Source organism: Macrobrachium rosenbergii, chromosome 20 (assembly GCF_040412425.1).
Source record: "Macrobrachium rosenbergii isolate ZJJX-2024 chromosome 20, ASM4041242v1, whole genome shotgun sequence".
In the NCBI taxonomy this organism is placed as follows: domain Eukaryota; kingdom Metazoa; phylum Arthropoda; class Malacostraca; order Decapoda; family Palaemonidae; genus Macrobrachium; species Macrobrachium rosenbergii.
Window position 1 is genome coordinate 40,849,142 of NC_089760.1, and position 17,935 is coordinate 40,867,076.

General features: G+C 33.4%; 1 protein-coding gene and 1 long non-coding RNA gene across 5 annotated transcripts in view; one reads left to right on the forward strand and one right to left on the reverse strand.

Moving 5' to 3' along the window:
* Ns4 (Nucleostemin 4) overlaps positions 1-16,681 on the forward strand; it is a 30,283-nt gene extending 13,602 nt beyond the window's left edge. For all 4 annotated transcript variants that reach the window (XM_067122648.1, XM_067122647.1, XM_067122649.1 and 1 more), the window contains exons 4-10: positions 5,515-5,866; positions 8,611-8,875; positions 9,650-9,867; positions 10,556-10,681; positions 12,011-12,164; positions 13,209-13,355; positions 16,180-16,681. In XM_067122648.1, coding sequence (XP_066978749.1) covers positions 5,515-5,866; positions 8,611-8,875; positions 9,650-9,867; positions 10,556-10,681; positions 12,011-12,164; positions 13,209-13,355; positions 16,180-16,415 — 1,498 coding nt within the window. In that variant the 3' untranslated portion in view covers positions 16,416-16,681. The remainder of the gene's footprint in view (positions 1-5,514; positions 5,867-8,610; positions 8,876-9,649; positions 9,868-10,555; positions 10,682-12,010; positions 12,165-13,208; positions 13,356-16,179) is intronic.
* The window catches only part of LOC136849309 (uncharacterized), a 153,695-nt gene continuing 148,518 nt past the window's right edge, over positions 12,759-17,935 (reverse strand). The window contains exon 6 of the long non-coding RNA XR_010856287.1: positions 12,759-13,862. This is a non-coding gene — a long non-coding RNA (uncharacterized lncRNA). The remainder of the gene's footprint in view (positions 13,863-17,935) is intronic.

Sequence of the window (17,935 nt, forward strand, 5' to 3'; positions counted from 1 at the left end):
TGAAAGCTCTTTTCTCTGGTATATCTAGCATTATTATACCTAGAAATTCGTGCTGTAATGGAATTTCACCGGGTGACACGTGACCTTCCTCAGAAATAGATTTTCCTTTGTCAAAATCCCTTATATATATATATATATATATATATATATATATATATATATATATATATATATATATATATATATATATATATATATATATATATATATATATATATATATATATATATATATATATATATATATATATATATATATATATATATATATATATATATATATATATATATATATATATATATATATATATATATATATATATGAAAATAAGAAGACCCATAAAACACTATTTAAACGTTGAAACCATATATTTCGGGCACTTGTTTCTGTGCCCCTGTTCACTGGTAGAATATGGACTGGTGGAAAGTTACAATGGTATATATACAAAAACATGAAGGTGTGGCCTTAGGCCTCCCATGTTATGGAGGTGGCGTTTTCTTAAGAAGGAGGAGAATGACCAAATTCCCTAGTGGTTTTTGGCCTCATTAGCTCCCGTTTGGCGATGGATCTGGCGGTCGCGTTTCTTGGGTCATCTTCTTCAGAAGGGGTTTGAGGATTAAGGTGTCGATGGCGTCCAATTTCTTATGTCCTCCTGACAGGTTCATATTGTTGGTTTGATTGATGATAGCAGATTCCAGCATCTTTCTTTTGTATGGACAGCTACTCTTGAAAACCAACTCCGCCCCACTCCAGTTAATGACATGCCCTGTATTTCTGATATGTAGGAAAATTCCCGAACTCTCCGAAACGTAACGTACTGATCTTTTGTGCTCTGTTATTCTTTGCGAGAGCGATCTACCTGTCTTGCCTACATAGATGTCATGACAATTGCTACACGGTATCTTGTAAACTCCGGCTTCTTCCCTTTTGTTATTTAAGTATACGTTAACAAGCGAACTCCCGATGGATTTGGGATAATGGAAAATGAAAGGATTATTAGAACTGAGTTATTCGGTGGCCTTTTGGATGTTTTCATCGTATGGAAGCTTTATTTTGTTGTTGAAATCTATTTGTCTGTTGTGAGTGGGACCTCTATAGTATATTTTATTCGCTTTGTTAATAGCCCTCTCGATAATGTTAGGTGTTGGCGGATTGTGTTAAATTCTTTATCCAGGTACTCATTTGAACATATCCTAAGTCCTCTGAGGAATAAGTTGCACCCTACCATGATTTTTATGGAGACGTCATGGTAGCTTAAGAAATGAATGTAGGAGACAGCGAAGGTGTGTTTTCTATATACTGTAAATGCATACCTGTTCTGTTTTCTTATGATCAGTACATCTAGGAACGGCAGTTTTCCGTCCTTTTCCCATTCTGTTTTAAATTTTATGGTCGGAACTAGCTTTTTAGCCTATTAAAAATTCATTAAAGTCCCCAGCTATTGTCCCAGAAATTAAAGATATGATCTGGCTTAGATACGTAGATGATATCTTTACTTTCTGGGACAATAGCTGGGGGGACTTTAATGAGGCCAAAAACCACTAGGGAATTTGGTCATTCTCCTCCTTCTTAAGAAACGCCACCTCCATAACATCGGAGGCCTAAGGCCACACCTTCATGTTTTTGTATATATACCATTGTAACTTTCCACCTGTCCATATTCTACCAGTGAACACGGGCACTGAAACAAGTGCCCAAATATATGGTTTCAACGTTTAAATAGTGTTTTATGGGCCTTCTTATTTTCATATTACACTGTAGTATTACAGGAAAAGACATTCATATATATATATATATATATATATATATATATATATATATATATATATATATATATGTATATGTATATATATAATATATATATATATATATATATATATATATATATATATATATATATATATATATAATATATATATATATATATATATATATATATATATATATATATATATATATATATATATATATATATATATATATATATATATATATATATATATATATATATATATATATATATATTTATATAATATATATATATATATATATATATATATATATATATATATAATATATATATATATATATATATATATATATATATATATATATATATATATATATATATATATATATATATATATATATATATATATATATATATATATATATATAATATATATTATATATATATATGTATATATAATATATATATATATATATATATATATATATATATATATATATATATATATATATATATATATATATTTATATATATATATATATATATATATATATATATATATATATATATATATATATATATATATATATATATATATATATATATATATATATATATATATATATATATATATATATATATATATATATATATATATATATATATAATATATATATATATATATATATATATATATATATATATATAATATATATATATATATATATATATATATATATATATATATATATATATATATATATATATATATATATATATATATATATATATATATATATATATTATATATATAATATATATATATATATATATATATATATATATATATATATATATATATATATATATATATATATATATATATATATATATATATATGTTTTTAGTATATGGAAATTACAATTGAAGTTGCATTGTATCCAAAACTTGGATTAGGTTGATGACTTAGGTTTTTATTTAATTTCAGCTTAATGTATCAATTCATTATTTCTTTACTTGTATACTAAAACATTAATTTGTGATTTTTCTTGTTTGCTCTATTAATTAACATTGATATCTGTGGGAGAAATATGGAAAATTATGGGCTTACAGTGGATATTAATTCTTTGGAATACGATGTTATTTGGGCATGTTGCATTCATCCAGTCATCAACAACTTGGCAAGTGCATCTTTGCTTAGAAAGGAAAAAAAAGTATAACTAACCAAACCCAATTTTACTTAGCCTCACTGATGGTAAGACCATCTTTACAGCAATTGTGTTACTGCTGTCTATATTTAGTATCATTGTGAGCTGTTATTGCTTGCAACAGCCTTGTTCCATTTGAATTTCAGTAATGCTTGCTTTATTTTTTACAAGGCTGAAACATTAGCCATATAAAATTAGAAGGTAAGCATGGTGCTTCTAGCGTACATAACATTTTTAAGATTGTTGTACAGTAATAAAGGTGATGAGATGGGATTCTTTTTGAATTAAATGAGTTTCTCAAGATTCTGACAATGTCATTTTTCCCTTGCAGCTATTCGGTATTCTGCCAGAATTCTCTACTTTATTCCACTCATTTCATCTTCATCATCATTTCTTTGGAGTCCATCTTTGCTTTGGATGTCTGTTATTCTTTATGTTATACATTACTGTACACTCAATGTTATGGTAATGTTGCACATTTGTTTTGGTGTTACTGATAGGTTTGTGTCTGTTCGTGCATGTTACTGTAACCAGCATTCACACAACTGGCTTAATATTCACAAGACACATTTAAAAATGTAATGTTATCTGTGCTTCTGCTATACTGTACTATGAACATATATATTTATATGTTTGCTTGTAATTTGTTAATGTATCCAGATTTACATGTTCGTACTGTTAATGTCTATCCTGGCATTGATGTTACCTTTGGGTAACCTGTTTTTGTTGGATGGAGCAAAGGAACAAGTAACTTAAGAATCTTGTTAAATCCAAATACTTTTGCTTTAGTGTATGTTGTGTATTTTCACATTTATTCCTTCGTGCCAAGTCAAAAAATAACCATGCATGTAAACCAGTGGTTATAAGACTTGAAGTAATGTAATTTAGAAATATCAAACTGGAGAAAACTTATATTTCTTTTGCGATGCAAAGTAAAAAGGGTTTTCTTATCCCCATCAGTTGTACTGCTATACTTAAAAGCAGGTTGAAGGACCCAAATAACTTAATTCTACCTCTTATCAGAGGGCAAGATGTATATCAGCTGATTGTTTGTGAGGCACAGTATGAAATTTTATAGAAACAACATTTTATTCTTTTAGCACAGACCCAACAGTTTTCAATTATCTATCCTACATGGTTAACACTTCAAAGAGATGCTAAAGGAAAGAAACAGGAGAAAACTTCCACCTGGCCAGATATACATCTGTGGCATACAGCACCTCTGTTAGTAGCAGAGTCATTCCAAGTATTATTTGGATTTATTACAAGAAATTTAGAGTGTGAAGGTAGGTTTGTATTGAAGTATTTTTAAAAATTTAATTTATTTTAGCTCATCGCAATCAATTTAAAGTTACCGAAGTGGCAATTTAGCTCTGTGCACAACCTTGAGAATGTAAGTGAACTGGAAGCCAAGTCCTCATACCAACAGGGACTCGTGAAATGGACAGGAACCTTGTTTGTAAGTGAGAAATACAATACACTTAACCAGTCAACAAAGCTTGGGAGCCAGTACCCCAAAATGCTGTGCTCTTGCAGAAATGAGATAGCATGGGCTTATGAGGATAATGATCAGGAGGACCATTGCTAAGTGCCCCCGCTTCCTTTCAGGAATCAATAAAACTTGGCCTTAGTAGCTACAGGTCTAATGGAAAGCATATTTAATGACTTGTAGTCGAATATGTCAATAAAAATGAGCAACACTGATGGAGATCTCTTAAGAGACATAATTAATATAATAATTAACATTAAATTAAGAAGAGAGATGATTAACATAAATGTTCTGTTTCAAAGCCATTGAAGTGGAAATTTTCTGAATTTCATGACTCTTAAGTTTAACCTTGGATGCCTGTGACTCAGAAGTCTTTTTTATCTAGGAGATAGTGTTTTTGGAAATTACAGGTTTAGGTATGCAAGTGGAAAAACAATCACTAATGCTGCTCACAGAAAGACTTGGTTTTCATAAAGAATTTCCTTACAGCTCTTACTGAACATAAGGCAAAATCCTCATCATTCTCCGTTTCAGCTCATGAAGAAGAACTGCAAAAAGTAGTGCAGCTTGGGATGCACAACCCCCAGTCTTCAAGGGAAAAATTTTTAAAGAGGCCTGTTCTAGGGCCTCATATGTTGTCCTTAAAAGATTATAAGGAGTAAAGACTTCTCTCAGCAAGGCATCTTTAGAGATCTTGGTTGTCTCCTTGAAGTTCTGATACAGTACATCTGACACAACCCTCTGCAAGTGTCTAGATCTATGTTTTTGCTTTTGAGTATTTATGTCAGAGCATATCTATAACCTTAAATGTAGAGTAACCAGTAAAGGTCACAGGGAATAACTTGATAATCACCAGAGGTGCTGTGTCTTGGATGCATGTTTGTCTGGGTGGGGTGTTCTTTTTCTTCAAAGGAGTACTAATTGCCCAGGATAGGCAATAGTTAATTGAGGGAGTTGTGTTCAAATAAATATAGTTTTCAGAGTGGTAGGCATTAAAAAAATGAAGTTATTAAAAGAAAATGTCCACTGTCTAGATTTTGGTTTGATGTAAACCTTGTCTTTTTCAGATACAATCTGAAATTCAGAAAGGAAACAGCAGCTGATAAAGAGAAGCGTAAAGCTCTTCATAGTAAGCCAGTAACTTTGTTGTCAGAAAATGAAATGGAAACTGATACAGAATGTTTTTATCCTCCTGGTTTAAGTTATCCGTCCAGACCACCCTGGAGATCAAATATGTCTAAAAAGGAGTTAGACATGAATGAAAATAAGCACTTTAGACTGTTTTGTGAAAAAATTGACAGAGAATTTTCAAAGACTAGTCTTAGCATGTACGAACTAAATTTAGAAACTTGGCGACAACTGTGGAGGGTGACAGAAATGTCAGATATATTGCTGATTATTGTAGATGCCAGATTTCCAGTAAGTATACAACTTGGTGTTTTTTGCTGATAAACCTTACATTGTTTTTTCTTTTATTTGATAGAACAGCAGTTTTATGATATTCAAAACTTTCTCCTGCATGATCTTGCTTTTGAACTGCTTTAATTTAATTTGGAATTAATACTCAAAATTGCAAGAACAAAGTTGCACAGCATATTAAGGGCTAGGTTGGGAAAGTATTCCTTATTCTTGTAGTATTAGGGAAAGTTATACTTATATTTTTCTGTAATATTTGTGCACATTGAAAATGTGTTTTTTTTTTAGTTTTTTTAGATTAAAGTCAAGAATGCAGTAACATTTCCCATAAAAAATATCTTTTAAAGTGATGTGAAGGTTAAGCTAAAGAAAATTATGTCACTGTACCTTAATGAACCAAGATAAAAAATTTTTATGGAAATCTTTTTCCTGATGAATTTAGAAGTCACAAATGCAAGAGCAAACCAGGTCAGAAGCCAGTTCAAGATATGCACTGTGTACGATTAAAAGATAAGTAAATGTTTTGCAATGAGGCTCTTAGGATGTAATTAGAAAATTACTGATTGGAGATGTTCAGCTTCCACAGCTTCTGCTGGTCTATGGTGTTCCAAGTATCAGATTCTTACAGGTGGATATCTTGTGATTTATATATAAATGTTTTTTTAGATAAGTTTATTTGTGGTATTTTAGTGGTTTTGAACTGCATACGTTACTGTATTTTATAATAATTTTTATATAATTTCCTTTTTCTTTGCACGTTTCATAATCTGAGTACAGTATACGTACATCTTGGTTCTTCTCTTGTAAAATATACCTCGAGAATTTTCATTTACATCTGCATGCTGTTATATATTTTACCTGCTGAACTTTTTGCAAAATGCTTATTTATATTGCAATAGACTTGTGGTGTAGAAAGATAGGAGATGCTAGTATATGTAACCCATGTTGACTAACCTTGATTTTGTTTGTAAGAAAAAACTTATTCGTTATTAGTATTGTGTGAAACATAAAAGGAAAAGTAATAATTTAGTGAATGGTGAATTAGCCCTATCAGATGATGTGTCTTGCTTCCTCTTTCCTTGAACAGTACACTAAGGTACAGGACAGGGCAGTATTATATGTGTCATTAATTTGGTTTTTTATTTTTCTTGTATTACATTCTTTCAGGAAAAGTGACTCATTTTGAAACTATATACGTCAGGCATAGAACTGAACTCTTTACAAAAGGAATTATAATTTTTCCATAGTTGAATGAGTTAGCCTCCCAGTATACGTAATACCTTTTATTTAGTGTACAGTACTTGAAACATTCCCTGTACTGTTGAAAATTTTGTTATTCTACTTAACAGGAATCTTTCCCATCACATTGCCAACTGTTATAAAAAAATTTTTGTCACTGGTAAATACTTTGTCACATTCAACTTCCCATCAAAGGTTTACTTAATTTTTATTCCTGTTTTAACTAGTTATTAGACATACGAGTAAATTAATTAAAAGTAAGAGTACAGTCTTATAATTGTTGGTTATATATAAATCATTGATAATTCTTGTTTGGAAAACTTGTGGGAAAAGTCATATGCCTTTTGCTGAAAGTTTTTCCCCCTTTCTTTTAATATTTAGTAAAGTATATTGGAACATTACATCAGAAATCTTTCTTTTAATAAATAATAAAATATATGGGAACGTTACATCAGAAATCCTAAATTTCCATTTTTGGTCCTGTTTTTTCCTCGCAATGCATAACTATCCTTCATTATTTTTTATCATTCAGTAAATGCATTCATGGCAGTTACATAGGGTAAAGTATTCGAAGAATGTACTCTGCCTTGTCATTCTTTCATTGCAAACTTGATGTTGTCTTGTCTTGATTCTTAAGTGTTACTCTTTGGTTGTTTTGCTTTCATGTCAATGTGGGACCACTTGGGTTCTTCCTTACTTACGGTGATTGCTCTTTTGAGCCCTTTTATTTTAGTTCCCAATTCTTTTCTTAGCTCTCCTTTTTCACTAGGGGAAGTGATTTAAATATTTCTAGATATTTTTGAATTTATTCATTTTGACTGAGTGAATCTTGACTTCGGGTTCTGATGAAGGTAGGCTCTTACTAAAGCTTGGACCAGGAAAGACAGCCTCATTGCAGCTATGAAATAGGGGGTACAGTTTGATGCACTTATTTTAGACATTCCATAAAAGAATACACATACTTACTTTTAGTCATTGAAAATTATGGCTGCAGAATTTGTAGTTGTGCAATGGGAAGTGTAAAAAGAGCAATTTAAATTGGAGAGAAATTTGTTACCTATTTGCACAATAGCAGGCAAACACTGTGACTCAGTTTGCCCATGTGGGGCCATTGGATCCTGAATGCATAGATGCAAAGTTTGCACTGACACAATAAGACTAATGTAAATGAATGGGTTTGTAATAACAAATTTTTCAGTGCAGATCTATTACTATGAAGTTCCTGCATCTCAGAGCTACTATTTTGTTAAAGCTGTTCAGATTACATGAGAAGGCAGACAGTTAACCATTAGGGGCTTGAGAGAACCACATGCACTTGCCCCGAGATATTGCAAGCAACAGATTATCATCTTTCTTTGTATCCAAGGATTAGAGTGTCTGGGATTTGTGCAGATATACGAATAAGCTCTTTTAAAAATAATGTTTGTAATCATTATTATTGTTCAAAGAATAAGTTTTTATTTTGAATTTTTGTGGTGTAAGTAATTTTTTTCTTTCTTTTTCATAAGGTTGCACAGTTTCCTCCGTACCTTTACCATCACTTAGTGGAAAAAGAAAATAAAGGAATCATCCTCATCATGAACAAGTCTGACCTTCTACCACCATCTTTGATCCTAGCATGGGAACATTATTTCGCTCAGCACTTTCCAAAGTTAATTGTAGTTCCCTTCTCCTCTTTGGAAGGGTACAAAGGCAGGAAATGCCTGTTAAGGATGGCTGCTGAAAGTGCATTATGTTTAGTGGATGCATGTCAGAAATTAGTTGATGATTCAGGTAATGTATTGATTCCACTGACTTTAGTTACTTGTGGGTAAGACTGGGACTTTGAAATTAAGACAGCCAAGTTATACCACCTATGGTCATTGCAGTGATACTTCTAGGGATTTATCTTTGGATTAATTACTCTACATGCCACTGTTAACATTATGCAAAATGAGGGCTTCTCGGGTATAAATTTGAAACATTTTAATAGGTATATGGTATTAGAAATTTTAATTGAACGTAGCAGTAACATGAAGGAATAATTTTCAATATAAGATTAAAAATCCTACAGTGTTACAAAAATTAAATGGCATTGGAGCCTTCAACAAACCTTAAAGTCAAGTATAATATGTATTTGATCTCAATGAGACTTTAAATTTTAGTACAACAGTAAATAAAACAAAAATTTATATTATCATTAGTTGCCTAAATCCACGCAGTGGCAAATACTTTGTTTATTGATACAATGAATGATGTGCAGTGTGGCATATCTGAGTGTTTTTAGCTAGAAAATGAAAGCTAGACACTAATTTTTGGGGACTTGTGTCATGGGTCCTGGGTAGTGTCTAACATTAAATTTCTGATGAAAAATTATTTGCTAAAATTGCTGGAGCCTTGAGTAGAGTCAGCGGCTTAATATTACAAGTTTAATTCATGTCAACAGACTTTTCAGTGTTCATGTACTCCTTGTGATTTTTTATGCTATTATACAGTAATCTTTTTAAACAACTTAATATTTAAAATACTGTTCTGTAAATGAATACTTCTCTCTGTGATTCAATGTAGTGAACCTAAAGCCTTGGAGAGAAAAGATTGAAGAGGAGAGGGACCTTGCAAGTGGTGACGATCATTCTGTTGACATTCAGGAAACAAATGTTGTCCATTCACAAAACACTGCACCAGAGGCGTATCAGCGATATAGAGATGGAATCTTGACTATTGGTACTATTGGACACCCAAATGTTGGAAAATCATCTTTAATTAATGCACTTATGGGAAAAAAGGTAAGTGAGCTGTGACATATTCTTTGCAGATTCTGTTCTACTTAGATAGTTGTAGTAATTCCGAGTTACTTTACTTGGTTTCCTTAAGTCCTTTTTATAGCTTCTCTAAACCAAAGATCAAGTTGAAAAGAGCAACTTCAGATAACTTGGAGATGTAATCTCAGTAGTGTGACTTTACTTGTAGAAATAAACTCAGTAGTGCGACTTTACAAATAGGATTTACAGTACAGTATTTACAAAGGACTATCATTAGGGAGGTTTTAGGGTGCCAAAATACTGACAAGGAAATGTGTGTTAACTCTTGTTATTAGTTGACAATTTAAGTACAATATTTGCTATCAACTACAGTAATAATTTTCCTGCCCAATTTTCTAGATAAAAAAAATTTGGTTAAAAAAAACGAAGCATGTGGTCAGGAGTATAGGAATTGACTATTGAAATATCAAAGGAAGGCTCATCCCTAAAAGTAGGTTGACCTAAATGGTATGCTCAGTTTATCACTTTTTGGAGTGGGGTTGGTTAACCTCCTTGCCATACTGGTCTGGAAAATGAGCACCAGCCAGTTGAATAATGAAAGCAAAAGTAAGACTGCTTGTGAACTGCAGTCCCAAAATTCTATGATAAAGTATGATAGGCAGGTCATTTGAAAATGAGAGCTATTTGTAATAACAGCTGTTTTATTTTCCAGGTTGTAAGTGTAAGCAGAACACCGGGTCATACCAAACATTTCCAGACGATTTTCCTGACAAAGAATATTAAACTTTGTGATTGTCCTGGTTTAGTGTTTCCATCTACTGTGGATATGCCTTTGCAGGTATTTTGAAAAATATTTTGTTCACAGTACTTTGTATAAAAAAACACTGAAGAAGTCAGCGTAGAAACAGCAGCCTCTTGTTATTAGATAAGGTTAAGATGCAACAAAATGTTAATACAAAGTTTCATGAAACTTATGACATATTTATAACAGCAATATAATTATTATTCATGTGTATACTTTATAATCTTATGGAATGGGCCAAAAAGCCATGACCTAGCATAGCAAGCTTACAGAGCAAAATGTAGATATGAAAAAAAGAAAGAGGACAGAAGAAATGAGTGCACACTTTGCTTCTTTTAAAACTTTTTTATTTTTACTTTTCTTACAGTATTGCAAACTTTCTCTTTCCTCTGCTGTGTTGAGGTTCTGATTCCATTCTTCCCAGATCTTCATTTGCCCATTTCATCTGCCTCTGCATCCTGTCTTTTTTCCATGTGTCCTCTACCAGAGCTTGAAGACCAACTTTTTAATTTTAATGGTCCTTTGTTCTGAATCTTGTTTTTCCATACCCTATACAAATGTCACACCATAAATTCCACCCTCAAATCTGTTGCCTTTTGTATGTTTTCTTATTGTAGTTTGTGTTTCACTTTTAGATTCAGTTTTTGTTTACAGTGTTATTTGTCTTCCTAACTTCATTTCTCAGTTACAGAATTTTTATTCTTTTGGGTGTTGCATTATTTTTTTCCTCATTTGCACTGATATGTTAGCCATGAACCATCTGATGTGGTGTAGTCTATTTCTGTGTCATCTGTATTTTTCATGATCTTAAGAATGTTTCAGATTCTAACATGTATCAGTTTCTCTGTGGATTTTTTGAACACTTGAGCAATTTTAATCCATGGCTTCTCTCTCTTAAGTCAGCTCTTTTAGATCTCGCACCCCTTACTAGTACACCCATTGACACAGCACTTTCGTAACTGTGGCCTTTAACCCTTCCCAAAATTCTTGTTTTTCCTCGTCTTTTCTTCCTGTTTATGGTACGTATGCTAAGAACGCATGTACCTTCTTTCCTGAGATAATTTTAATTTCACTAAACTTTCATTTATTCATTCAAATATTATTACATCTGCCATTTTCTATCCAATCAGCTTGCCAACTTCCATTTATCTTGTGCCTCCACTACAGCAGAATTGATATTTCTCAAGTGTCACTACAGCCCTTATGATTGGCACACTTATTTGTTCTATAAATAAAGTTTAAGAATGAGAGCATTTGCAGGTGTATTCTTATAAAAAAAAAAAAAAGATATAGTCTGGAACACTTATCATTTTGAAATTTTCCATGTTACTATGATAATCAAAAATACATATGTAAAAATTTCAGGTTCTACTTGGAAGTTTTCCTGTTGCACAAGTTCGTGATCCCATCAGTGTGGTACATTATATAGCGTCGAGATTAGATATGCCAAAAATTCTCAAGCTGCATCTTTCAGAGGATGATGAGGATTCAGAATGGACAAGTTATCTGATATGCAAAGGTTAGATGCTATTTATCCTGCTGTTTTTCATAAAAATCGTTTGTTCCAGTGAATTATCTGGGAATACAGATGTTTTTCCTGTACAGTATTTAGGTGTGGGAAGTACCCATTATTCCAATACTCCCCTCACTTTTTATTCATATCAGTTATTCATATTTTTCATAGCCATTACTTTCTTCATTCACTTCCTTCATAGGCTTTTGCCACATGGTACTTGGTGGAGAGGAAGATTAAAAAAAAAATTGCCAAAAATCAGAAACTCAAAATATTGAAATGGGCGGCAGCTCTTTGTTTCCGCACTAAGCTCCCTTCAAGAGCTTATAAGACTTATACAAATTGGTATAGATTATGAAGTCTGACTTTCATAAGCAGTTTGAGAAATAGCCACCTCCAGAGGAGTCAACATGTTTATATTTGACTATGTCAAGGTCAGATAGATTAACCTAACCTCAGCTGTTCATTGTGTGTACACTGGTCTGATTAGTGAAAAGAATATAACAAAGAGGAGACTTAAGAAGAGGAAATTGGCATACTTTGTGACCAGAGAAAGCACAAGAGTCCCTGGAAGGTTTTTTAGCTGCAGTAACAACTCGGTAAAGGTCTCATGCTTTTATTGTCTCAAACATTTTGTAATTTATATCATATGTTCTTACAGTGACATACACCACACTCACGCTGATATCATGAAGAATGAACCTTATTGTAACACATACCTAAGCTCCCAACTAGTTACATCATCCTATCTTTTTTCAGCACTAACACAAATCATAACTTTGTTCATTGGTCTAAGGTTGGTATGGGTTTTGAAATTAAAATTGGTGTAAACTTCACCATGCATCTGGAGTAATTTCAGCAAATTCACTCTTTGGTCAGAAGTTGTATATTTGTTACAAGAAAATCTGAATTATTAACAAACTGTAGTTTTCAAGTTGATGGTGGTGTTTCATAAAAATATAAAAGATTCAGGGGAACACACTTATCCATACCATGCTATTTGTAAGTAAAATTCCTGTTTATAATAAAATAAATGGATGGGTTTCACAGCTTGGGCAGAAAAACGTGGTTATCGAACAAGATCTCGAGGTGTAGAAGATGTATCACGGGCAGCTAACGAAATTCTTCGGTTTTGTCTTAATGGCTACAAGTCTCTTGTTATTTATCAAAGGCCACCAGGATTTTCAAATGATAAAGGTTAGTAACAAAGTATATTAAAAAGAGAAACATTAGCAACATATAATAATTCTTAAAAGTCTCTTTTCATACTTTTAATATTTCATAGGTAATAGTACTTACCAAGTGCAAACAGGTTAGTTCTGAAAGGTTTTTATACTAGTTCGTAATTCACATGTTGCCTTAACTGCTTCCAAGTGCTGTTACTTTATACTGCTGCACTGTATTGATGTCATTCATAAGATTTATGTAATTGCTAAAAATAGCTGACAAAATCATTTATCAACTTAATTCATCTTGAATGGTCACATCTTCAACAGAAATTTCATATGTGTTTTTCTTAAAAACAAGGTTATTCTGTTCTAACCCATTACTTTTACATAGCCTTCCATGCATGCGTGCAAATCCTTAGACTGTTCTTACTTGGTAGAAAAGAGTTTCCCACTACGTGTCGGTGAGCTCTTGCATATGTGGTTTCCCAGGTCTTCCAGAGACAGGCTGCCTCACTTTTTTGTGTTGTCCGAGCAGCTGAAACAGAACAAGTTGATTAGATGGAGGGCATATTCTTTTTAAAAATTGAACTTGTTTCATCACAAACCTATTCCTTTTGCATAGGTTGAATAGCAATTTAGGCATGCGGGAGATGGGGGGTTGCATAACAGAATTATGGACAGTGAGACAGAGCTAAGATGCAGAGGAGTGGGTAGTCTCAACCTTGACACAGAGAGAGAGTTTCTCTGGAACCGATCTCCTTCCTGTTGTACAGGATCGGTGATAGATCTCTACTTTGAACAGCTTCCTGTGGGCAGACAACTACTTGATGGAAATGGCCCAGTCAATGTTAACTTCTATCAGAGAGAGAGAGACTACATGGTCTCCACTTCTCAAGAAAATTCCTTTGCTTTGTCTGCCATCAGATGACATAGTCAATTCAAGGCCCTTTGCTTCAGTCTAGCGTTGGCTCTGCAGGTGTTCACAAGGATATTCCAACTGGTGTGGACCTGGGCCTAATCACATAAGGTTGGAGGTATTGAGACTCTCAAGTTGTTGAACCTGTGCCAAGAACTGGGCGTGATAATAAACAGGGAGAGGTCAGACCTATTCCCAAAATAAAAAATCAAGTACCTAGGGATGCTGTTAGACATAGTAGTGAGAGTAGAGTCTTCCCAGCCCAGCAAGGATAGACAGCCTTTGGAAAGTTACGAGTTCATGGTTGCAAGCTTGCAAGTGACTGAACAGCAGGGTTTTAAATATGGCTTCTGACATCCTTAGTGAAGTTGGTGTCCAGAGGAAGGTCCCACCTCCATTCCCTGTAGTGGCAGCTGAAGAAATCTTGGGTACTTAGTTGAAGTTGTCTCACCAAGGGTACTTTTTAAAGTCCCCTCACCAAGGGTACTTTGTTGAAATCGCCTCACCAAATAATCCCGTAAACGATGAAAAGAGAAAAGACTTGGAGTGGTGGTTGGACACAGAAAACTTCAATCAGCGAGTGCCACTCTGCAAGCTGCCCCAGAGATGTAGGTATTCTCCAAAGGGTGGGAGCACGTCTGAACAGCATATGCATTTCAGGACTTACCAAGGAGACAGAGGAACACATCACCCTTCTGGAGGTGATGGTGGCTTGGTTGACACTACAGTATTTCCAGGGACAACTGCAGGGCCACTTGGTGGTGGTGATGTGCAACACCATCATGGTGGCCACATGGAACAACATGGACATGTCTGTATCTTTCCCTCTTTTAGTCTCCTTTGTGTTTGTAACCCTGGGCCTTCGGATGACAATGGCAGCTCCTCTCTGGTCACAAGCTGAGTGGTATGAAGATCTATCACTCCTGATAGATCTCCCGAGAGCCCTGCCCCCAAGCCCAATTTTCTGTCACAATTACATATTTGCAGTTGTCATCAATATGGGTGGAGTTATCCAGCAACTCCTGTGAGAGGCTTTTTGCCATTCGTCCACTTTTCTCTGCCAAGATGTGGCATTCTCTCATCAGTCATATGATCAGACAAGAGTTTAGCCCTTAGCAGCTGATTCAGGATCAACTTGACAGTTTTCCAGTCCCAGTCTCAGATGACTTATGAAGGGATCTTATTTGATGGCAGAACCCCCATAATCTCTGAATTGGAGTTCTTCAAATTCCTCATCTGGAGATGCTTACTGTCACAGATGGATGCATCATTGCAGAGATGGGGTACTTGTAACCCAGCTGAGAATACTCGTATTTCATCATTTGCACTCATGGCCTATAACCTATGGAATTGTCTACCTCACTGCATCTCAACTATTACATATTGTCACTTACAAATATTCAAGCATTCCTAGATATCCAACTGGATGCAATGCCACTGGTCATTAACTCCAATACTGGATGCAGTTCTAATTCGATCTGGACCTTGAATTCAGTTCCAAATTCAGATCTAGCATCATTGCTTTATGTAATTGTAATGGTTAATATCTCAGTCCACACAGGGGATGTTAAAAGTTTCCTGGACTCCTTTCCAGGTAAACAAGAGAGGCTAATTGTACAGTAAATGGTGGACTTATTGAAAAATATTGTTTTTAAAAATGAGATATGAACTACAGTTAATAAAAAGTATGTATAATGAATGCTTTCTTTTATTCTTTGTATGTTGTTGGCACCAGCCTCATAATTATGGAGCATCAATTAGCTTACGTAAATCTGTGCATATACTTACTGTTTATTAAAAAAAGGAATTTTTTTTACCTTCATACATTATCCTCACAATCAGGATGTTAGACCCTGTAATCAGATTAAATTACGTTCAAAATGAAACAAAATAATTGTAGACATCAGTGAGTGATATTGTAATTCTCTTATTCAAGGAAAATATGAGTCAGCCTCAGAGATACAGAGGATAAAGTTGATTCAAGGAGTCCATGCTGAAGCACAAGGAGAGCTTAGTCAAGATGAAGAGGAAGAAATTGTGGAAGAAAATGTGGACACAGAAAGTGAGGAGGATAAAGAAGAGAATGATGAAAGGAAGGAAAGTGAAAATGATGACACTGTTCCTATTTCAGCAGTACAGAATAAGTTTGCCCTGTTAAATGATGAGGATTAAAAGAGCATTAAGTCAAAATCATTTGAAAATGTTAAGAATTTTTCATCTTGCAAAATATTTAATTCATTCAGATGAAATTTATATAAACATTCCTCTAAAACAAAATTACATCACTAGCTTTTTCCTATTAATTACATAATCTTGTACTTGATCAGTGGTTGATTGTTACTTATATTTCATATATGTTATGAATAGTTTGTTACCATGTTACACCTTGGAATACTCTAATTCAATTGTACTCTTTTAAAAAAACAAAACTTATAAGAGAATGAGTTTTATTTTTACCTTAAACTATTAGATAGCTTAACCAGACCATTTGGAGTCACATATTTTGGTCTCGTCAGCTAGCCAAAAGAACTTTTTCTTTAATAAGAGGAGCCAATGGGAGCTAAGTAAAGTCACTGAAGTTGAACAGCCAGGTGGAACGAGATCAGAGGGAAAGGTTTTAAAGCAGAAAGGCAGAAATAAAAGCAGCTGGATGCAGAAAGAAGGTTGCTAAAGAACCTCTACTACCCTTCAAAGTGGCCAATGCATGGCAGTTGGCTATGGCACACAGTGGCCAGTAACCCCCTTTAGTTAGGGTGACTTTTAAACTACTATGCTGACCATATGAATACCTGTTGTTGCCAAATTCTAATGGTTAAATTTTCAACAGTAAGCAGATTAAAACAAATATATTTCATCATTATCTGTATAAAAAATACATGGATTACACATAACTGCATCTGGCACATATGAAAACATATGAAAAATGATTACAGTAGCTTCTTAATCCACACTATGGTTATGAAAAGATGCATGTAATAAACTTTTCCATGAAGGATAATTATGAGAGGCTGTAATCGTGTTTCATGGCCAAGGAATATCAATAACACAGCAGTTACTTACCTCTAATATAAAACAAAAGCATAACTGGTTAAGCGATTTTACTGTACATTATTTTACTACAGATTAACTATAATTAAGGTAAAACAAAATAGACTAAATTCTACTTGTGACTTAATTCATCTATACTGATCTTGTTTATGGGAGTATTAACCCATAATCCAAAGTTTTTACAACAAACAAAGTTTTTACAACAAAAAAAGTAACTCCATTCAAACCTGTCAATTATAATGAACCATATCCAAAGTGTTACATTTCTCTTGTCATGTATCCTCTGTTGTCTTGAAGAAAGAAGACGCAGAATAACTACAAACAACTGTTCACATACGTACGTTCCTTCAGCCCTTAGGTAGATAGTAACTTTCACTCAAAATGGTCTTGACTAGAGAAAGAGCAGTCTGCAAGGTGGGGAATCTTTTTTTTTTTTTTTTTTTATTGGGGATTGCATTTGTTTCATGGAAACCCATCAACCTTAATTAGCCCTAACTACAATTTAAGTGGGAGGTCAACCAGTTGTGAAGATCAGCCTCTGTTAAGGTCCATTATTATTATTATTATTATTAAAGTAGTTTAACCAGACCACTGAGCTGACTTTCAGCTCTCATAGGGCTGGCCTGTTAAGGTCCAATGGGCCT